General features: G+C 47.9%; 3 protein-coding genes across 5 annotated transcripts; 1 reads left to right on the top strand and 2 right to left on the bottom strand.

Annotated features, from left to right (window-relative positions):
* Positions 1–6: 6 nt before the first annotated feature.
* On the bottom strand, positions 7–8,565 carry LOC136939523 (parvalbumin, thymic-like). Of its 3 annotated transcripts, XM_067232144.1 has the most exons (6): positions 8,495–8,564; positions 2,745–2,845; positions 1,084–1,380; positions 694–826; positions 369–478; positions 7–170 (listed from the first exon to the last, which is right to left on the bottom strand). In XM_067232144.1, exons 3-6 carry the CDS (start codon positions 1,142–1,144, stop codon positions 142–144), a joined length of 333 nt encoding a protein of 110 aa, XP_067088245.1. In that variant the 5' UTR covers positions 1,145–1,380; positions 2,745–2,845; positions 8,495–8,564; the 3' UTR covers positions 7–141. The 3 variants fall into 3 exon arrangements, with proteins under 3 accessions (XP_067088245.1, XP_067088246.1, XP_067088247.1); XM_067232145.1 differs by lacking the exon at positions 2,745–2,845 and having other exon boundaries at positions 8,495–8,565; XM_067232146.1 differs by lacking the exons at positions 2,745–2,845; positions 8,495–8,564 and adding an exon at positions 2,343–2,514.
* A 2,879-nt stretch (positions 8,566–11,444) lies between these two features.
* LOC136939524 (class A basic helix-loop-helix protein 15-like) lies at positions 11,445–16,529 on the top strand. Its single transcript, XM_067232147.1, is given in 4 exon segments — positions 11,445–11,529; positions 14,065–14,149; positions 14,151–14,211; positions 15,083–16,529. Coding segments are annotated over 3 exon segments (735 nt in total). The 5' UTR covers positions 11,445–11,529; positions 14,065–14,078; the 3' UTR covers positions 15,686–16,529.
* A 136-nt stretch (positions 16,530–16,665) lies between these two features.
* LOC136939522 (tectonin beta-propeller repeat-containing protein 1-like) lies at positions 16,666–23,154 on the bottom strand (the record flags this gene model as incomplete). The annotated part of the gene is made up of 16 exons (XM_067232143.1): positions 16,666–18,185; positions 18,383–18,502; positions 18,654–18,760; positions 19,083–19,175; positions 19,372–19,507; positions 19,653–19,827; positions 20,164–20,220; positions 20,326–20,405; positions 20,536–20,632; positions 20,798–20,900; positions 21,102–21,229; positions 21,508–21,665; positions 21,760–21,909; positions 22,069–22,224; positions 22,375–22,520; positions 22,653–23,154. Coding segments are annotated over 16 exons (2,361 nt in total), but the record flags the coding sequence as incomplete, so codon positions are not given.
* Between the last annotated feature and the right edge of the window lie 3 nt (positions 23,155–23,157).

Below are 23,157 nucleotides of genomic sequence, written 5' to 3'. Positions count from 1 at the left end.
CTAGTCACACCACGTGGTACAAGGCTTAGGCGTATCCCGGGTGGCATTGCTTTCACAGGGATCGTACTACACATCCTCAAACTAAACACTGTTGAGACAGACTCCGTCATGAATGGGATTAGTGATGTTCCTCAAGGGCCTTCATGAAGCCTTCACAAGGGCAGAGAATTCTGAAACAGACAAACAAGCAAACTAATTAAATCAGTTCAGATGTCAAGAGACGTGCTCACGCAAGCTCTGTAGTTTGATCGTCATCCTGAAATAACTCAACAACTGCTACGGCCACATGAAAATGCAGACAGCGATCTATGGCAAAGACCCTTCACTCCAAAATGCAGACTTAAGCCTATGGTTGCCTGGTAGCGCACCTTCCCAGCCGATCTTGCCATCTCCGTCCATGTCCGCGGCCAGGAGAAACGCACGGGTCTCTGCCGCGGTCAGGGGCCGCGCTGCCTTGGAGAAGTTCTGCAGGAAGAGCCTAAACACCCAGAGAGCGCAAGACAGAACAAGCTGAGGAACCCTCAAAACATCAACCCACTAAACAATGAAGCCCACTAAAGAGAATTTAGACTTAAATTGCAAAGTTTACTAAACACCATCAGATAAAGTCAGATAAACTATAACTATCAATAGCATGGCTGGTTCTTAAATTCTCGATATAAAGGAGGTGTGTGTTGTTTGTGTGGACTCAACTGGAGTTCATCCTGTTCAATGAAGCCACTCTTGTCCTGGTCTAAGACCTTAAACACTTTCTCGATCTCTGGAGGAGACTTCTTGGACAAACCCACTGTCGCAAAGAACGTCTTGGGGCTGAACGAGTCATTGGCTGAAAGATAATGAAGAACACATGAAGACCAGCAACCAAAGGTGGCCACCTCTCCTATCCACAGTACACTAACTGCAATCACTCAGATTCAGGATACCTTTCCTGGATTAACAGGAATTTCAACACTCTAAAACGGACAGGAAACAAACCAATCTTTCATGGATCAAAATATCCATCATCCAGGACAACCTCGTAACCTCAAGACACCGAAACCTCAAAACCACAAATACACACACACACACCATGACCATTCCCACCTTTACAAGCGTTGATGGCTGAGGTGATGTCCGATACAGCCAGAAAGTCTGTGATGGCCATTTGGAGCGAGTATGATGGGGAGGTGGCAGAACAGAATGTGGTTTGCTTCTCTGCAGACACGGTGCAGAGTGACTTTATCTCTGGGTGTGCCAGAGACCAGCGCACTTGCCTTGTCACCTGCAGCTGGCTGCAGACCACTCCAGCCTCCACATGGCTGCCTTGCTGACAGGGTCTTTGTCCATTTCTGAGTGCGGCTCGATCACTCAGAACCACAAGGCCATTGTCTCACCGACTGACTATGAAAAGGTTCAGAGCAGACACCTCTCAGTTTTGAGGTCCCGTTTGACATCGCAGAGATTATATTGAAGGGGAAGTTTCTACTGTATTGATGGCCTTCACAGCATTCCATTTAACTGAAACTGTGATGTTGTCAAGAGACCATTAAATTGGGGGGGTGTTTATATGCGTGGGGGGGGGGGGTGGGGAGGCAGCATAACAGCGGTCAGGGCTTAAGTAAACAGATAAAGGTTAAATTTGGTTTGGCCAGAACAACCTGGCTGGCTCTCTCTTTTCCCCCCTCTCTTCACACCCCCCCCTAATTTCTTTGGCTTCCCCACATAACCCCCCCCTCCCCCCTCTTGTACTCTCTCTCCACCTCTCTCCCTGTCTGTCTCTGACCAGTTGCTTCCTCACAGTTGTACAGTGTTTCTGTGACACAGGTTCTGGCACCAGCTCCCCAGCCTGGAGCATCCTGTTATTCTTTGGCCTCTGGCATGTTTGGACTCCTACTGTAGCTTTGGCTTTGACCACCATTTCCCATTTCCTTGGGGTCAGGCCAAGGTTCACCATCAGCTAAATACACTTAGGTTACAGATGACGCTCACACTCTGATTTGTTCTGTTTAATTTTAATCAAACTTGATCAGTTAGATTTAATTATTTCAGACTATGTCTATTTATTCTTTCAACCTTTCTATATTTGTTTTACCTGCAGTGTAAACTCGTACATACTGTACATGTACACATGCACACATATACACACATACAGATGTACAGGTTTTTTATAGGGAGTGGAAAATGGCTGCTTGGAAAAGTCAAATGAAGAAAATCATTTGACAAAGAGCTCATATTTTATTAGAGAAGGTTAGACAAACACGTTTTATATTCAGAATTCACCATAAAGGTATCTGTTGTTTTTATAATCTTCCTTACAATAGGAACCAGTTGTGGAATGCAAAGCCATCATGTTACAAAGAAACCTTGTCCAGTAGTGTGCCATGTGGATATTCGCCCCTCAGGCCTTTGTCTGGAGCAATGGCGTCCCTGTGGGCCCAGCGGCCAGCACGTGCAGCCCTGTGGCCAGGGTGCGGAGTCGGGCTCAGCTCTGGTGACGTCAGCTGGTTTCCTCAGGATGGATCACAGGCCCCACAGCCGGCCGGCTCACAGAGCGACAAAAACATCCTCTCTCCCACCGTACCTGACCCCCTCCACCCCTCCACCAACCCCCCTCGACCTTGTCCCTTTCCATGCCTACCCGCTTGTTTGCAGGAAGAGCAGAACACGCTTCCTGTGTAAAGGACGAGAGGAGAATGGGGGAGAGGAAGACGGAGATGGGACGGGGGGGAAAAGGAGCAAGAGCAAAGGGAAGTGGATATAGAGACCTGCCCACGTAGAGAGATGCCATGTCTTTTTTTGGGTCCGGCTGATGTTATTGTGTTCTGCGATTGTCATATCCTGGTCAGGTGCAGATCTGAGCAGAGGGCTGAGAGGAGACCGAGGGAGATCATACACACACGCACACACACAGGGAGAGAGAGAGACACACACAGGGAGCGAGAGAGAGACACACACACGACCACACACAGACAGAGAAAGACAGAGTCAGTAAAACAGAGAAAGAGAGAGACTGAGAGAGGGTGACATGGACAAAGACAAAGACACCGGGTCGGAAACAGCCACCGAGAGAGAGAGTGAGAGGCAGAGACACGCACACAGGCCGAGAGAGAGAGGGAGAAACAGAGCCAGGCAGACAGGGCCAGTGGGGTGTTGGTCCAGGACAGTCAGTGGGTCTAAGGAGCAGGAGAGGCCTGACTTCCTACCATGGAGAAGCACAGTGGTGAGTACAACCTGATCGGGACTTCTTCTGCTTACGATGATTGACAAATCTAGCTAGTTCACTCAAGCAGGGTCCACCAACCATGTGGACCCTTTCCAGAGTTTTGTTCGTCTTACTGGTATGCCACCGTGCTGACGTCGAACTTTCAGATCCAGGAGAATGATGATGGTCTGCTAACGTTCGGGCAGATGCCCGCGCACTTCTATTCTTACAAAGCCTTTTGACACAGATTTATGGTTTTATCAATTGTTTGTCTGAACAGAAAAAAAGTCTTCTGTAATGATTCTCATTGGGGGATCTCTGCTGCAGAGCTTGTTGGGATAAATGCTCGATATAGAGACACGTGGTATGCCTCCACTCTCATACTTGCATTCTACAACCTCAATGTTCCTGATTGCCACAACACATTAAGCCTATGAGTGATCTGCCTTGTAACCCGCAGGACGATGGGCCGCATAGCTGGATTAATCAGAACAAGGCCGTCTCAGATAGTTTGGCTCTATTTTAACACTGTGCCATCCTCCCTTGACATATACTGTAGCCTCTCCCTGGCCAAGATGGTTGTGTCTATAACTGTGAGGCTCTGAGGGACAGGGAGGGAGAAGGGGAGGATGAGAGGGAGGGTTTAAGGGAGGGAGGGAGATATCGTCTAAGCCCCTATGCGTCTATCCGTCCTGGAGAAAAGTGATTGCTCCTCTTTTCTCCGGGGCTCAGTTACACCTCCTGTCTATTTCTATCAGACCAGCTGCGATGGGAGCATACCGATAGGCCTCTCAGATTCAGGCAAGGTTCACCTCGCCCCTCTCCTCTCCTCTCCTCGCCTCTCTCCCCGCCCCGCCCCTCTCCTCTCTTCCCCCCTCCCTTCTCCTGCACTCCTCTCCTCTCCTCTCCTCTCCTCCCCCCCTCCCGTCCCCTCCTCTCCCCTCCTCTCCTCTCCTCTTTTCCCCCCTCCCTTCTCCACCCCCCTCCCCTCTCCTCCCCCCTTTCCTCTCCTTCCCCCTCTCCTACCCTCCCCTCCACTCCTCTCCTTTCCTCTCTTCTCTTCCCCCCTCTCCTCTCCTTCCCCCTTTCCTCTCCTCTCGTCCCCCCTCTCGTCCCCTCCTCTCCTTCTCCCCACCCACCAATAGTGTTATTTTGCGCCTCCATTTTGGCATCAATAACTCATGTTTAAGTACATAGGAAAGTATCGTGTGTGTGTTTGTATATGCGCATGCTTGTGTTTTTGAGCGAGCATATGTCTGTGTGTGAAGCCTTGGAATCACCCTGACCCAGCTGTCATAATTCCAATGGACCCAAACAAAAACAGTTTTATCTTTGTTGCTGCACATGTTTCCTATTACAGAATAATTTACTATTATTGGTATAGCAGTGACTTAAACACATATATCCTCTCTACAGCCTAAATACACCCCAAACACAAGCACACCACAGGTGCACACAAACACACGCATACACACGAACCTACGCTGCACACACAAACACTTTGGTAGCTGCCAGAAGAGATACAAGTCTGAAAGTAAATAAGCACACACAAATGCAGCGTGTGTAAAGGGAATCACACATGGCTAGTATCATGATCTCATGGGCCACACCTGTTGCGTAATGTGGTCTCTGGAGGCGGTTGTTAAGCCATTGTGTGTTGGGTTTCCCTCCTCCACTTCACCACTCTCTCTCTCTCGCTCTCTCTCTCTCATCTCTCTCTCCTTCCTCCACCTCTCTCCCTCCCTGCATGTCATCAACAGGTGTTTGGATGAGTTCTCTCTCTCTCTTTCTCTTTTCCCCCCATTCGTTTCTCTTCATCGCTCCCCTTCCTACCAAGTTTGACTGCCAAACTCATGTTTAATCTGCAGTTTATCTGCCTCTCAGCTTCTCAACCATTCTGTCATTGTGCTGGGTTGTAAAGGCTGAAAAGGCTTTTTCTGGCTTATCACATGATGCACTCAAATATCTCCATCCTACGAGATCTAAGTAACAATCTGACCAGATTACTCTGAACCTTAGACCACAGTCTGTCTTTATGTGTGTGGATTAAAACGAGGAATTTAACCTCTCCAACTCTACGCTGAGATTTAATAAATCATTAGAGAGAGAGAGAGAGAGAGAGAGAGAGGGAGAAGAGAGCTAAAGTGCAGGGATCCTAGGAACAGGGGAATATCTATGGGATGTTGCAATTTTTTATTGTTCATAGTACATTAATGAAGTATTACTAAATTAAGTAAATTGAATTTATAATTGACTTTATAATACAGTACAAAGGTACAACTGTATGTAGGTTTTCAGTTGATCATGCTCTGCCGTTTCCTTCCTGCTCTCTCTCTTTCTCCGACCGATCTGTGTTGCCATCTGTTTGAGCCGTAGCCATTAGTTACCCTGACTCACTGGGTTTTTTGTACTGAAATATCGTCGCCCTGTGCAACCTGATCCGTGTCCCTGAACGCCAGCTGGCTGAGGATGTGAGTGACAGCCTCCGTGGAGGGAAGGAAGATGAGATGGGGCTGGGGTGGCTGAGGTTTGGGGGGTGACATGGGGTAAAGTGGGGTCTGGGTGAGGGACTCCCCTAGGCCCCTTGGAGGAGGGAAGGGTGAAGGGGAGTCTGGGGAGGAGGGGGGGGGGGGGGGTCAGTCTGAGATTGATGGGCTTGGTGGAAAGACTCAGACATACAGCAGTGCTAGACTCCCATCTAAACCAGCTCCTAACTGTTCATCCTTAGCAGTTCATCTGCTTTCCCCGGGGAAGAAAGTTCTAAAACAAAGCCACCGGGGACCCTTTTTGGGGTTCCAGGTAGAACCATTCGAACCGAGCTTCCTGCTAGAACCATCTGACCTTTTAAAGTTTCTAGCTAAAGACTCAGAGGGCGTTCCACAAAACGGCTCAAAAGTTCAATTTGCTACTTAACTGATCCAGTCGACTGTGGACATGATCTAGACTCCCTGGTCCAGGGGGACTGGTGTGGCTGCTTATTGCTGTGAGTGAGAGCTTTCTCAACGTGAGGTCAGACTCAACTGCACTGTTAACACTGCAACACCAGACCAGCATCTCAGCAGCTGTCTCCGAGAGCCTCCAAGACAGTGTGACAAAGTGTGTGTGTGCACGTGTGCGTGTCTGTGGGAATACGTGTGAGGGAACACGTGTGTGTTTTCCGTGTGTCAGGGGTCACAGTCTTACTTTTCAACACTTTCCCTGCGTTGCACTGGCATTGCACTGGCTATGCACTGGCCCGCTTAGCCAGCACATTTTTTAGTACTTGTGTATTTAGCAGCTCAGAGCCAGCTTTGCGTTATTGCTGAAATATCAGTTTGTTCTCAGGTTTGATTACAGGCTGTGGTGAGGTAAGTGTGTGCATACACATTCATACACTCCTAGCCTTGCTTTATATGGCTCAGTCACCACTGACCCAAGGTTTATTATAACTCACCATAACCTATCTTCATAACTACTGTTGACCTCTGCAGCATTTAGTACCAGAGCCTGACAGGCACTGATCATTTAATAAACATTGAAGTATACCAGTTATTTAGCTACACAAACCCACTACTATCAACTTCTCCACAGCCAGGTGTGGAGAAAACTGTGCTTGTGTAAGTGTATGATTGAGTTGGGGTATATGTGCATATGTGTGTGTGTGTGTGTGTGTGTGTGTGTGTGTGTGTGTGTGTGTGTGTGTGTGTGTGTGAATGTGTAAGTATGTGTGGGGGCTCCTGTTCAATCTTGATCTGGCAGCAGAGATACAGCCACACTGACATGAATCTTGATATTTTTAATTTGCTGTGACACAGCAGCGGGCATATTCTATGAGACATCCATGCCCATATAAGGACTACTTCCACACTCCAATTAAAGAATGGCAGCCAGCAGTCACTGGGCTCTCAGGAAGGGAGAGTGGTGGTGGTGGTGGGGGGAGTTATGAAAGAGTGGTCTGTCTACTGCACTCTGCTGGTAGAACAGTACAATTACACCGGCCAGTTCATGGGGTTGGAAAAGAGGTGTCTTCTTTCATCTACAGTTTATATAAGGACCACACCAACTGTTTGTTACAGAATGTACATTGATGCTCACACATGAATCGAGTTGGAGTCATGTTTTCTAACGTTGTCTGTGATGTGTTCTCTCCATCTGTACTCTTCCAAGAAAGGAGAATGAAAGGAGAGGAGGGGAGAGGAGATGTGAGCACCACATGGCAGATCTTCCTGGCAGCCACCTTCCCTACAGTAGCAGTCCCCCTCCCCCACCTTCTCAGCCTCCCTGCCCCCCTCCACTGCCTCCACCCTCTCAAAGGTGACCTCATACAGAACAGAGGGGACAACAGGTCCTTAGTCCTTGACTGTAACATCATATTTAGATTTATGTGATGGCACACATTCTGACTGTTCCAGTTGTTTATGTGTGCACGTCAGAAATAAAAGTGTGGAATGCACACACACATACACTTTCACAAATGCATGCACACATATACACACACAGCCTGAGCCAGAAATATCTATCGTGAACTTTTATTCCTATGGAGTTCTATACGTGGAGACATATACAGGGTTCTCTTTATTGTTTCTAAGAATTCTCGGCTGAATGGTAAAATGAATTCTAGAACCAAGAGAAGAATGTGACAGTTTGACCCTCATACCCCTTAAAGCATGTTCCTGCTAGGGCAGAAATTACATGAAGACTCTCCTCACCTGGCCCCAATATTTGTTCTAGCCTCTCTCTGTCTCCCCACCCCCTACCTCTCTCTCTCTCCCCCCTCCTCTCTAACTTTCCCTCCTTGTCTCTCCTTCCCCCCCCCCCCCTCTCTCTCTCTCTCGATTTCTTTCACACACACACATACACTCAAACACACACACACACACATTGGCTGCAGTTCTTGCTACTTCAGCTGACCTGGTCTGGATAGGGGAAGGGCAGGTGTGCTGCTGTCAACAGAGCCTCATAAATACATGACCAACTGTGCCACTCGGATCCCAGTTACATGTCATCATATCAAGGGACTCTGTCAGCCAACGTTGAAGGCACAACAATTTTCTACCAAGAGAACAGTCTTGTCTTCCATAAGCCACAACATATCATCATATTATTAATTAACAGTATAATACAGCATGATTAATTTCAGCTACTATGTCATGTTAGGACAAGTACTTGGATGTAGTAAAATAATAAAGAGGATAGAGTAAAAAGATGTCAGTGGTGTTTAAAATATGAGAGTGTTCTAAATGACAGCGAGAGACAGCAGAGGACGTCGTTTCTCCCAGCTGTCCAGAGCCATGCTAGCCTGTACAAATATGTACACAACTGTGACATATTTACCTCTGTGTGTGTTGCTTTGTCAGGCTCAGTTTCCTCTCGGGCCCTCATAGCCTCGCTGAGAACCTGGCCTTCCCCCTGTCTCTCCCCCCGGCCTCTCCCCCCAAGCCACTCTCCTTCCTCTGCCTGCCGTGTCCAAATAAAGCCTGCAGACACCCACAACCTGACCGGAGTCCTTACGTTCCCTCCCTACCCAGGGTGCAGTTCTCTGGTGACCAGGCCAGGCTGGGCTGAGTTGACTGAGCCAGGCTGGGCGTCTCTGTGTTGTGCATGCTGAGAATAAGCCTGCTGGGGTCCAATTACCCTCCCCTCACAGATAGTTTGGTGTCACTTGTCGTCTGCTGCTTGGATCTGAAGATTCTGCGCCTGCAGTGTAAAAGGATAGTGATGCGTGTTTTAGACTCTGCGTGTGTTACAACTCAATTGGTTGGTCGGTGAGGCCCGACCCAGTTAGATGGAAGCAAGACCTCCACATCACACCATATCTCTCCCCCACCCCTACCCACCCCCATCTCATGGTAGGGCATTGACTCCACCAGCCTGCCATTGGCTCTTTCTGACCACCCCCCTGTTTCTTCACATGGACAAGTGTCCTGAGAAGGAAGCAGGGGCATTGTGGGATGTGTCCTGTTTGGACATCCACCAACAAGCTGTTAAGGTTAAAGACAGGAGGAGAGGCATTCACTGGTTGGGTGGCTGGCTGGCTGGATGGCTGGTTGGGCGGGTGGCTGGCAGGATAGCTGGCTGGTTGGGCGGGTGGCTGGCTGACTAGCTGGCTGGTTGGTTGGGAGGGTGGCTGGCTGGCTGGGTATCTGGATGGCTGTGGGCTGGTTGGCTTCCTGAGTCGCTGGGTGGAGGAGTGGCTGCATGGGTGTGTGGCTGGATTATTCTAGCTGGTTATCTGTCTGTCTCTTTGGCTGTCTAGTTGTCTGGGTGCTTGGTTGTCTAGCTGGCTGTCTGGCTGGTCGGTTTGTAGAAGAGGGAGTGGGAGAAGAAGCAGACTAAGCTGTATTGTAACTATGTCAAAAAATGCCATCACAGCTGTCATTACTCTGGGGTATTAATAGCATGTGGGGCAGTGGAGAAGGGGATCTTCTGTGCCTTACCCTAGTTAGAAAAACAACAGTAAATTGCGGAATGTTACAGCTAATCCTACACCTGAAACCCTAGTGAAGAAGGCTAACATTTCCAACATGGCTCCTGTCAAACAGCTCACTGACCCAACCCAGACCGCCGAGAGAGGACCACAGTCAGCTTTGTAGACGGCAGAAGTCGCACAAGTGACTTCACATGACAAGCCTTCAAATAGGACACACAGTTCACATAGATCCTAGATTTAGTGCACGATCAAAAGTAACTGCCTCAACTGTTTCTGTCCAAGTGAGAAGGGGTCTCGGTCCATGACTGATATGATATGCCTGATACTGCCTAGCCCAGTGGAAAATAAGTCTGCTATCTCAGCAATCTACCAAGAGAAACTATGCGTCTTGGCTGAGCTGACAGTATGAGCCCTAAGAACCCTGGGATACAGACTGCCAGGAAGGGAAGGAAACAGAGAGGTAGAGAAGGAGGGAAGGAGAGAGGTATAGAAGGAGGGAAGTAGAGAGGTATAGAAGGAGGGAAGGAGAGAGGTATAGAAGGAGGGAAGGAGAGAGGTATAGAAGGAGGGAAGGAGAGAGGTATAGAAGGAGGGAAGGAGAGAGTACATACACTTCTTTCCGTGTTAATGAAGTGCACAGCGGGGGCAAAAGCGAAAGGCAAGCACCTCTCTCCATGTGAACGAACCACCATCTGTCCATGTCTCTCTCTCTGTTCCTCCACTCCTCTCTCACCATTCCACCATCTCCTCCCTTCTTGGGACGGCAGAGAGAAGCAGAGGTGAGGGACGAGTGTGTGTGTGTGTGTGTGTCCGTCCCTGGGAACAACATCCTGGTGCTGTCTGAGTGTGTCAAACAGAACTCCAGCATCAGTGATTTTGTTGCCAGGGGGAGGATAAAGACGGCGACGCTTCACTCTCCATTCCTCCAGCAAACAGGAACGTTCACTCTCCATTCCTCCAGCAAACAGGAACGTTCACTCTCCATTCCTCCAGCAAACAGGAACGTTCACTCTCCATTCCTCCAGCAAACAGGAACGTTCACTCTCCATTCCTCCAGCAAACAGGAACGTTCACTCTCCATTCCTCCAGCAAACAGGAACGTTCACTCTCCATTCCTCCAGCAAACAGGAACGTTCACTCTCCATTCCTCCAGCAAACAGGAACGTTCACTCTCCATTCCTCCAGCAAACAGGAACGTTCACTCTCACATCCCTGCTGTGTAGAGTAGCGTTTTTGAGTTGTGGCGTTTTCAATCAAAGGGTTATCACATCTCTTCTCAAGTCTCTTGGACTTTTGATCAAATCAATAAAAAATAAATTGAAATAAAAATGGGTACATAGTGTTGTGATACTGATACTGTGCCCATAGATGTCAGTCCCTCAGAGCCAATATTCTCAGGGCCTTAGACCAGACAAAATAGACAAGACACAGGATACCAAGTCTCCTCTACCTACCATTAACTCGACGACGATGCCTTACAGAACCTCTAGAGGGTAGCAGATTCTAAAGCAGTGTTCTCTAAGCCGTGCCTGTACCTACAGGGCATCTGGACAGGCACAGAATAAGGCCCATGTGCTGTTCCTCAGAAGCAGACATGAGATCCTTTGGAGTCTGAGGACATTCTGGTTGTGTGTCTTGTTTCTCTCTGAGAGACATATTATATCTGAGTTGTATCAGCGTAGTTATGTGATCAATTTCTACTCTGCTCCACTAGACCATCCTGCTAATGGGACCGACTGTGGTATATCTATAACTAACAGCACTCACCTTACACTCTTCTCTCTGTCACCCTCTCTCACTCTCATTTCCCCTCCTTGTTTCCTCCATCTCTCTCTCTCCATTTGAAGGTGGAGGATTAAAACCCATTGAACACCAGAGAGACTTGATGTACTGTTGATAAAGATAGACCAAGATGGCAAGGTGTCACATCATAAACAAGGTAATGAAAGCGTGACAACCTGACATATTCCTTTGTGTTTGGTTTAGGTTAAATCCACAGGGCTGCCACCCCACACGGGTGGAGCTAGAGCTGTTAAATGTTCAATAACACCCAAAAACGAGGTTTGGATATGAACAAAGGGTATCTGTTTGTTGATGTGCTGTTGGGAGGGGTCTCTGTGGTGTGTGTAGGGTGGGACCCCTGTGTCTCCTCCACCTGTCACACAGCAAGGTGTTAATCTAGCTCACAAAGGGTAGATTAGAGCTAGTGTGTGTGTTTGTCTGGGTGTGTTTACATGTGCTTTTGTGTTTGTGTCCAGATACCACTGTACTACGTGTGTATGAATGTGCTTATGTGTGTATGTATACTGTGCTGCGTGATTGTGCCTGCATGCATGTGCGTTTGTGTGTGTGAGTGTGTGTGTCTTCCTCATGTCCCCTCTTTCAACGTCACAGCTCTCAGTGACTCAGCGGCCCTGTTCCCTTTCCTGAGTCACTCGTTCAGCGGTTGCCTGGAAACCACTGAGCGGAAAAACTCTCCCATTGCGTCTTTCCCCGCAAGGACGACACCAATATTTATTCAGGCTGGGCCGAGAGCGTCCATGAGAGAATAACAGATCCATACTCTAACCAGCGGAACATGGCCACATCGCCATCCTAACTGAGAACAGCTGAGTCGTCGCTTTCTAGACTTGGATCAGGCACACATACACACACACAACACATACAGACAAACACACACACACACACAGATCTCAGATTACAGCTGTAATGGCAGTAAACAAGCATGTCAACTCCCACCCAAAAACTCAGACAGTAGATGGACATGACACTTGATCAACCACAGTACCAGTATTGTGTGCTGTGGAAGAAGCTCCGCAGAGGAGGGATTCTGGGTGGGATATTATGGATATCTCTTAGCAGGACAGTCTTTTGGAGATGGTTTAATGAGGGCACTGTCACAGAGTTTGTGTGTGTGTGTGTGTGTGTGTGAGCACTCCTTCACCTTTTACATTTACATTTAGTCATTTTAGCAGACGCTCTTATCCAGAGCGATCCTTTTGCTTTCATGCTGTGTCATGTATTGTCAGAAAGACCAGACGTGCAGGGCTTCTTTTTTTTTTTGCTCCAGTCAAAGTCCACCTTCACTGTCACCATGGTTGAGTGTGAAACACTTGTTCCCCTAAATCAGACAGAGGTTGAAAGTCATGGAAAAACCGACTCACTTCACCTGCCTCCCTCCCTCCTTCTTTCTCTCTCTCTCTTTCTGTTTTCCCCCAGTCTGTCCTTAAACAGTCTTCTTCTGTTTCTCTCTCTCTATCTTACTTTACCATTTTTTGCTCCCCTTTTCCCTCTCCTCTTCCCAAACCCTCAACCCCCCTCCCTCTCTCTGTCGCTTGCATCGTGATTTCACGCGAGTTATGGTTTATTGCAGATTTATTTCTCTCTAACGGTTGTGAGGCACCTGTTGCTCATGACATCACAAATGTCTTTGACATGGTTTTCATGAGAGAGGGGGTGGGGGTAGAGAGGAAGTGAGAATAAGGGGTGAAGGTGAGAGGCAGGAGAGAGAGATCTAGAACGCACAGAAAAATTGACACACACGCACACAAATCCACTCAAGGACAGCCTAACTGGGCAGTGTGTGTGAGGGCAGTTAGTGCGTGTGTGTGTGGGCCGTGTGTGTGTGGGCCGTGTGTGTTGAGGGGATGGGGTGCTGCTGGGAGCTGCACACCTGTGTATGTTATGTTATTCTCACATGTTAGTCTGTATGTTGTTGCATGTACATTAACAAGCCCTCTCTCAGTGGTCTGAATGGTTGTCTTGTTTTTCCTTGCAGACATGAAGAGGGACATATGTACTCACATTCTAAAAATAAATGTTTGTCAGTTTTGCATAAATTGTATACTTCACGCAAGCACATTAAGCCAACATACAATCCCTATATTGGAGTTGAGATACATAATTTGGACAATGTGTCTTACAAACATTAGTACATTTATAGTTTGAAGAATAGACAAACCACGTCCAACTATGCAAACCTGTCGATCAGGAATGACCCGAGAATGAGAAGTTATGGCCAATGCTCATTTGAAAAAGGATTTGATATTGACTTGGTGTAGATCAGTGGTGATTTTAAACCATTTCTAGCGGTGCCCAAGCACCCCTAAATTTCATCTCAGCACCCCTAAAAATAATAATAATAAAAAATAAAAAATATTATTGTTTATTATCATTTGATGCTGGTAGTTCATGAAGAAAGGGATATCCTTTGTTTTTTTATTCATTCAATATTTTGCATAATAATAAATCAATGTATTAATTGTTATCCAGTGAAATTAGGGATTTATTAGCAAGGGGGTTTAACACTTTTGCAAGGCACTGTATTCATGTCACATTCTCATTGGGGGCTGAGCACCCCGAAAGGTCTGATCCTAGAATCGCCCCTGATGTAGATTAAAACATCTGTAAGATATGTGGATACACAGTAAGATACACATGTGTTTCACGTGGCCTTCCAAACCTTCCATTATAGGATGAGACGGTGTGATGGGAAAAAAAAGTTATCTGTGTCGCATGAGCGCTCTCAACGGCTTTTCTGTCGGTGACATTTTGACTGACCAGGAACGGATCGTTCTCTGATTGGCTGAACCAATGCTACGTGTACCTTCGGCAAAAACAGGTACCTCGCATGTTAAGTTATCTTTCATCCCAGTTACGCTCCTGAAAGACAACTGCAATTTTTTCCCTCTGCCGCCGAAATGACTTTTTAAGGATTTCATAAATTTTGCATCAAGTGAAATGTTTGAGCTCGCATGAAGAACGTGAATTTGACATTCACTTTAAAGGGTATGTTGACAAGTTAGTTCATTGTCACTATTGATTTTCGTCTATCCTTGCAGGCTATATGTGACTTTTTTGTGTTTCGATTGCTCCAATGTATTAGACAATCATTAACAATATTCCAAATAATGTGCTATCTAGCTGGGCTTTATGAAGTGCAACTTTACTGCATCACACAAGTATTTGAAATGAAAATATGATACTAATGATGATACTAAGTAAAAAACAAAACGGGTAGGCTACATTTAGGCAACATCTTTTGTTTTTATGACCACCAGTCCAAAAACAGTACAGGATACATCAGTAATTCAGGAAACATCAGATGAAACTGAAAAGCCAGATACCTAAATAAGTGTTGTAGCTGCTCACATAGGCTGCAGCACATCGCTATCTTAGCCACCCACAGTTGTAGTCGGAATTTGAAAGAGTCACAAGAATCACTTAACTCTGGGCTGAAGGATGTGTGCTGTAGCCTATGTGCTAGTCCAAAAAGTATCCTGGACAGTGCCTGTTTTAGGAAATAACCTTGACTTGGCTGTTTATCTCAACCTGCTGGATAAGAGAGGGTTAGATTACAGGCCCAACATCATGGTGTATTCACACACACGCACGCGCACACGCACACACACACACACACACGGGTGATTAGATACGGAGCTTATTCTGTTGGCCTCGCTATTCTGACTGGTTGCTGCTTCCCCTTCGTGCAGAGCTGTTCAGGCTGTGAGGAGGAGGAAGAAGAGGAAGAGGAGAGAAGGATGAAGTCCAAAGGGAAGCTCAACAAGTCTTCCAGAAAATCCTGGAACGGCCCAGAACAAGAGACCGAGCCCGGCTCCAGTGAGCAGGAGGACTCGGAGGCCTCAGTCCGGGGCACCTGGAGGGGGTCCCTGAGGAGCGGAGACCGTGAGCGAGGGGGAGGAGGAGGCACAAGCATGGCCTCCCACCGACACCGCCGGCAACACGCCAGCAAGAAAGAAGGCAACGTCCGTCGCCTGGAAAGTAACGAGCGGGAGCGCCAGCGCATGCACAAACTCAACAACGCCTTCCAGGCGCTGCGCGAGGCCATCCCACATGTCAAGATGGACAAGAAGCTGTCCAAGATTGAGACTCTCACGCTGGCCCAAAACTACATCCAGGCCCTGACCACCATCATCCTGGGAATGTCTGGGGGCCGCCTGCCCAGTGGAGAGAACCCGTCGGAGGCTAGCGCCACCAGACTGCTTCAGCGCTACCAGAAACACCTGGAGGAGGAGGGGGAGGACAGTCTGAGCGAGTACCTCACACAAATCCACACGTTCAATCAGGGCAGTTAACGTCCTGGCCCAAATTAGATTGCTGACTTTATAGGCTATACATTCTACAGACTAACAGTAGCTGCCTGGTACTGGATCGATAAACTACCCCATAGTACATTGGCTATACTTGTCTGGCCTGAACTATTATGTAAACTGAACCACACTATGGTGTAATCTACGACACTCTACGACACTCACAGCACATTCCCAGGCCAAAAGAAACAGGCTGACCTAAAGACTCTAGAATGATCTAGAATGTTCACTGAGGTTCCCAGAATGAACAGTGAACTTCAAGCACAAAGTAGAATGACAGCGTAGCAGGATGGAGCTGTAGAACTGCATGATTCCGCATAAGGTAGAAAACATTGATAGACACAAATCGTTGTTGTGACATTTTCTCTTTCATTCCCATGTCTCTTTTTGCATGTTGTAGTTGAGACGGGTGTAGTCTTGTCTTCCCTCTTAAGCCCCCACGTGTTTTCATTCCTGTACCCTGGGGTACAAACCTCCTGTTACAACCGTCATTAACTGCAGGGAGACTAAACTATTCTTCAACTGTCACAAAAAAACTATTCAAATGTTTCGCCAGAGATCACAACACTGATATTTTTGATTCTGGGAGAAGTCTAAGGAGGGGTGTTGAGACAGGAGTTCATCTGAACACATCACCTGGTGTCACTTGGATCTTTGGACACTAATGATGAAACTTATGATCACTGATCATGACGATTTGTTAAAGTAAACTAGGCAAAAAATAGTTTGCCTATTCAGTACAATCAAACCCCAAATGGCAGTTATAAGGTAACACAAAATGGAGTCATATGACATGGCCTTACTTTAAGAAGTGATGATGATGGTGACATTAATGGTACAAAATTATTTTTTATGTGTGAATAAAGTGTGAATTCAGACCAAAATAATAAAAATAATTATGAGAACCAATCAACCATCAATGAACAGGTAAAGACAAGTCAATAATCAATAATCACATTTATTGATAAGAGGTTGACCATGCACATTGTGGGAAGTATCCTTAATAGATGGAACTGGTTGACACAGTACAGTACCAGTTATTAGATGTATCTCTAGTTTACATTATGAATAATACAAATAATGGAATGCTATGTAGCTTGAAGTTTTCCACTCTATTTACAGACACACACAGTACACGCACAATGTTAGCTCTGAATGGAACCATATACAGTAGCATGACAAACATGTCCCTGCTTGATCACCTCACTCACTGGTACGGTCCAAGTGACATCATCATAAAGTGCCATCTCTGACACATTAGGAGCCCCATATGGACATTTTACAAATGATTCAGTATTCAGCACACATGTAAGTGTTCAGTAGGTTAATGCCTCTTTCAAGTCATTCATCAGCAGTCACACTTTTAATGCCCCGAGGCACGCTATGTCAAAGGATTGTGTGCGGCAGTCTCTAAGTGGTTGGAATAAAAAGCATGTGTTGATTAGTTCACCCATTGCAATACACACAGACAGTACCCATTCTCAAGATAGCACGATGGAAACACATAATACTAATGTACACAACCATAACAAAACAAGAATTCCCTTTGATCTAAAACAGCCTTTCTGTGCTTCTGTCTCTTCAGGTACGACACTATAACCACCACAGAAGAGACCGAATATACAGAAAAGATTAGTAAAAGTAACTTGGAATTTCCCTGGGAAAGTAATACATTCATTTCATTGTTACAAAACCAAGCACATGGCACGGTACCTACAGCAGTTCATGCTTGGCCTCACTCCCAGACCACAGAAACATTGCACATTCTTCATGGAAATATTTAGCCTTTTTTATACAGAATATATTTAGTGACAGGGGTGAGATTGTCATATAAAAGCATAATGAGATCTTATTCTGTAACTCCTTTCTTCTCCTCTCCTCCTCATCTTCCACTAAAACAGCAGGCAGTACCACAGACAGGCAGGTAGTTTTTTTGGTTTTTTTTTTACTCCTTTTTAACCGGAACCTCTTACCAACATCAAATTCCAATAAATATCTACAGGTGAACATCCACACACTGCTCTATACATGAGGACACAGACAGAAGTATGTCTAAATAAATAACATTCAAAATAATGCAACACTGTAAAAATGACCAGACAGCTAAGTGAGGAGGAAATGTGTGTGTGTGTATATGTGTGTGTATATGTGTGTGTGTAGATGATCCTGAGAGGGGACTGTGGAATTGGAGTGGCTTTCTTAGGAAGTAGGATGGACAGGAAGAAGACTGTCTGTCTGCAGGCAGGCAGAGCACGGTGAGTGGAAGTTCAACGCGTGGGAGAGAGAGATGGCGTGTGTGCGTGTGGATGTGGAGTGCGTGGGCAGGCGGCATCTAAAAGCCCAAGGCGTTCCCGTTGACCTCTCCCAGGTTGCAGAGGGAGAGGGGGCCGCGGGGGGCAGGCAGGGCGGGGTCCGTCAGGGAGGGCATGCGGATGCGGGGGGGCTCCATGGCGTTCGCCCTCACCGTGATGTGGTCCCAGCCTCCCTGCAGGGAGAGGGAAGGGGGGAGAAGGAGGGGGTCAACACCCTGCCGGACTAATCCAGTACCTCAGCTGAACTAACCTCATGACAGAAGAAAAATGAATGAAAAGGAGAGAGATAGGAAATAGAGAGAAAGAGAGAGAAAAAGAAAGAAAAAACGAGAAAGAGAGAGAAACAAAGAGGAGTGGAAGTTGTCCTCACCCCGATCCCGTAGTCCCAGGACTGGCCCTTGGGCTCTGTCGGCTGGACCCCAAGACGATGACACGCCGTCCCACAGCTCAGGCTGTGGCTGCCCTGCACCTTGTCAGCTATGATCCACACCTGCATCCATCCACACACACACACACACACACACACACACAAGCAGAACACCTCTAGAAACCACTTCTCAAAGTCTGTGGTCTAAAACCTTGTTTTTATATATGCCTGGGTTTAAAACTAAGCTTGGCCCCAGGTTCTGACGTTCTCCTACCTGGTCCAGGGGGCCCACAGAGACCCTGCGGACGTTGTTGGAGATGTGTTCCCATGACGACCCCTGGGGATAGCTGGGGGTCACGCCTTGTCTGTACCACAGGTTACCTTGAAGTAGGAAACACAGGTCAATCACAGACAGTCAGGACCATACCTCCTCATACAGTACCAGTCACTGTGAGATGGTTCAAACTGCACTGCAAGTATCAAATGTTGACAATATTACAGCCAGTTTCCCAGACATGTAAGCATAGTTCTACATTAAAATAAATATTCTATGAAGATCACCATTGAGAAAAGTTATCAGTCTGGGACTAGGCTTAATCCATGTCTGGGAAATTAAGTCATAAGGTTTAGGAGTGTGAAGAAGCTACAGGGTGGATCATGTCTCAAAAAGGAGCGCAGAGAAAGGTTGTCATGAATGCCATACCGTTCTCATCCACGGTGTAGACCGAGGTCCTTCCTACAGACACCTGCTTCAGCTTCTGCTTGGCTGGAGAGGGGATGTGGTACCAGCATTCACCTGCAGGGGGAGACGTATACAACATTTCAATACTCCACAAGGCAGTCATATTCTTTTACACCGATTAGTAGGCATCTGGGACACTGGCCAAGAATGCATGTAATCACATAATATTTTCAACAACAACTCAGATCCAGTTTGGAGTCAGTTTGTTTCCAATCAGAGACATTGTGGAGATTCTCAAAGGTTCTATGACCTGCAGGGTTCTGCACGGATACAGATCCCCGGTAGAATGTGGAGCCCTCTCTGCCAATGGCCCACACCTGGTGGGCTCCACCAATAGAGATGGACTTGAAGGGCTGGTCCGTGCCAACGTGTAACCATGACGACCCCTGGAAAAAAGCAGTCGTACTATGGGTGCAGCCACCAGATAAAGAAGTGTTTATGTGAGCGTTTGGAAGGAAAGTGTGAGGAGAAAGTGTGAGGGAGAGAGTGAATGGGAATGTGTGTGTGTGTCAGTGTGTGTGTCGAACTCACAGCAGGCGTGAGTGTGGTGACCCCCAGCCTACAGAGCACGTCCCCCTTGTTGCTGATGGCCCAGAGGGGCACCTGCTCCAGGCCGCTGCTGCCACAGCAAGGGATCAAGCTCACGTCACTCAGCGGGATGGGAGGGACTTCCTGCCAGGGCCCTGTGGTGGTCAGCTTACACTTCCTGTGGACACAACACAGCATGTTTGTGATGCCTGACGAAAATATTTTTACCCTACAAACCCACACAATATATATATATATATTGATATTAAATGAATCTATTTGGATAGTGGTCAAGTATTGGGGGTAATAAGACGAGAGGTCTGCCACTACAGGCTACACTGCTTCTCCTCAGGGAGCAGATAAAGGCCTGTACCAGCTGAGTCAGCAGCCTGAAGTCAGACCATGGCTAAACAAACACTGCCTGCAGAGAGGAGCAGCTACGCTTTCGATGTTGTGTTTAACATTACCTGTAGGGGGCAATAGGTAGCTATGTTATTGTTAAGTGGTACACTACCTGGCCCACCGCCTGCGACGAACAAAGTCCTTCAAGGTCTTGTGGCCATGGTATGAACTGAAGGAACAGAAGAAAATACATTAGAAACACCTTTGCACTGAACAAAGAATGGATCTTACCTTCAAAAAGTGGGAGGTTTGGAGACAGTTAAGAATCGCTCACGTTGGGAAATCAGCAGCATATTGCCAGCCCTCTTTATCTGTCCCTCCTGAGACACTGTAGTCGATGGCCCAATCTGCCACCTGGTTGGATGACGGAGGTCAGAGGGGGAGGGGTAAAAACCAACCAACCAAAAGCTTTATTTACATTATGTCTGAAAGCACCCAGGCACCGATTAACACAATCTCTATTGACCAGGTGGACTGTGCGTACCCATGTCCAGTGTGGGGAGGGGGGCTTGGTGTTAGCCTTGGTGCACTCCTGCAGTCCTGACGCGTCGCTCCACATGTAGCGATCTGTCGGCAACCCCCTGAAACACACACAAGGGACATACATTCTACTTCCTGTTTGTCTCTTAAAACTAGTGAATATTAGCCAGTGCTCCACTAACCAGAAGTTTCCATGGCTGTGGTTCTAGTAAGGCAGATTACAGCACCATGTGGTGAACAGTAGTTGGCGCTGGTGTACTCTGTACCTGTTGGTGTATCCAGTAACAGGGTTCCACCTCTGATTCTCATAGATGTAAACACTCTTCACATCTGTCTGTGTGTAGATGTTATCTGTGCTGCTGGGCAGACCTGTGGACAAGTCAAGACACGGAGTATCATCACCACCATCTTCACACTTCTGTCCTACTGAATGTAAATAACATTTACATTACAGATTAAGTCATTTTGAACAACCAAGTATGTCTTAGAGCAGCTTTTATACTGTATTCTGAACCAGGTATTCCTGTATGTACCCAGAGACTCTCGGTGTTGTGGGTAATGTAGTCCTACCCTGAAAGATGCCCCCTCCATAACCGCCAGTGTAGACCCAGGCTGTATGGTCGTAGCCCACACCCCAGACCACGCCCAGGCTATTCCCCTCCACCAATCGCAGATGACCGCCCACCTGTCGCCAGAACCTGGGCAACATAACCCACAAGGCACCCACATCACAACCCCAGGACAATAAATAAACTATTTGACTTCCTCTCAGTTCACCAATTTCTTGCTAACAGGAGGTGGAAAAAGAAACAGATCTGTTATTAAAAAAAGAATACAGATAAACAGACACATTTTTGGACATTTAAGTAGCAAATTCAGTTTAATTTACACCAGCCCTGGCAGATTAATTGACATAGATACAGATATTGAGACAGAAAGAGATCGAGAGAGAGACAGGAGGTAGGTACAGTCTTACATCTGGTCGCAGGGTGTGGGGTATGGAGAGGCCTCCAGGCCAGCAGAGGGCTCGCTCACAAAGATGTCCCCTTTACAAGTGACTGACCAGATGGCCTGGTGGGAGGGGGGGCCCTGGAGTCCCCGGGAGTCACAGCAGGACACACTTAGCAGGGCCAGCTGGAAAATTAGGGGGGGGGGGGGGTCAAAATTTAGTGTTTCATTACTACACTGATTCCCACTGTATGAATGAGCTCCTTGATTGACTGAGTACCCAGTCATGCATCTCCAGCTCGGTGGTGGCTGCCAGTCTGATGGGCCAGCGCTGCTTGGTCCTCTCTGCTGTGTAGATGGCAAAGGTGTGCTTGGCATCGTTCAGCACTGGCACCAGGATCGTCACCTCGTTGATAAACGCGTGGAGGTACTGGGAGGAGAGAGGGAGAAAGGGAGAGAGGGGAGATTGAATGAAGAATAATAACTCTGGAGTTGATACAATAGGCTGCTGCCCACCCCCCTCCTGCCCCTCCTCCCACTCCCTCTTTCCCCATACCGTTCCCTCTCTTCCGCCCCCCTCTCTTCTCACCTTCTTCTCCTCGTTGAAGTTGTAGTAGATGAAGAGGATGCCGTCCTTGTTGCCCTCGGGCCCGGAGAACTGCTCCAGGGCGAACCTGACGTCCACCCACTTGTAAGGCTTCCAGTCCCGCCACCACTGCATGGTGCCCTTCTTCACCCACACAGACTGGAGGGGTTGTGGGGCGGGAGTCAAAGACAAACAGAGACAAGTCAAATGGCGGAAAGCCAAAAGAACAGAACACATGAAGACCCTTCAGTTTCCTGTCAGCTGACCAGGGTGTGGCCTGGTGTGTTGGCTAGCTCGAGTCTGGAGTACCTGCTCGATGGCCTGTTCATAATGTTGGAAGTTGTCCATCTCCCTCTTGGACCTCTCGCTAAGCTGCTCGAAGATCTGTTTCCTCCAGGCGGCCGTCTGGGCCGGGCTGATGGACAAACTCATAGCCTGGACCGACGCAGCCAGCGCTGTGAGGCGAAGAGGGCACAACACCTTGTTACAACACGCGAGCAGAACCTGAGATTGTCATCGATACCTGAGACTGGGCGGTATTACAAATGCCGTGTACTACTAGAAGTTTCTCTCCTTGTGTGACTCACTAGTGGAGGAGTTGAACCAGTGAGGCTGGGAATGCCCATCCACAGAGCAGCCTCCTCCACTGACCCAGGCCCAGAGAGGGTGCTCGTCCGCCCCATAAGGCTCCTCCAGAGCCAGGCTGTAGGTAGCCACCGAGGAGAGGCTGCAGGTCTCTGCCCCGTCACCCCCACAACCCCTGGTGCCCACAGTCAGATGGCTCTGAGCCTCCTCCAGGTCCACGTTGCTCCACTGAGGGTCCATAGGGCCTCTGGACTGGCTGGGGGAGAGCACCAGGGCAGGGGGGAAGCCGGCTTCGCTCTCCCCAGGAACAAGCTCCTCCTCAAGGATGGCCGGGCCGGCCGAGGCCCCTTCCCTCTTGACCTCGCGGTCCGAAACCAACTCAGAGATGAAGCTGTCGCTGGTTACTTTGGGGATGCGGGGCTTGGGGGCGTCTAAGGGGGGGTCAAGGGGAGGGGAGAGGGGCTCTGGGCTTGGGCAGGTGACGATGCAGCCACCAACCTCGGTGAC

This window comes from Osmerus mordax, unplaced genomic scaffold (genome assembly GCF_038355195.1).
Source record: "Osmerus mordax isolate fOsmMor3 unplaced genomic scaffold, fOsmMor3.pri Scaffold_215, whole genome shotgun sequence".
NCBI classification, from domain to species: domain Eukaryota; kingdom Metazoa; phylum Chordata; class Actinopteri; order Osmeriformes; family Osmeridae; genus Osmerus; species Osmerus mordax.
Note: the sequence above shows the minus strand (reverse complement) of the source record. Positions and strands in the feature narration are given on the sequence as shown.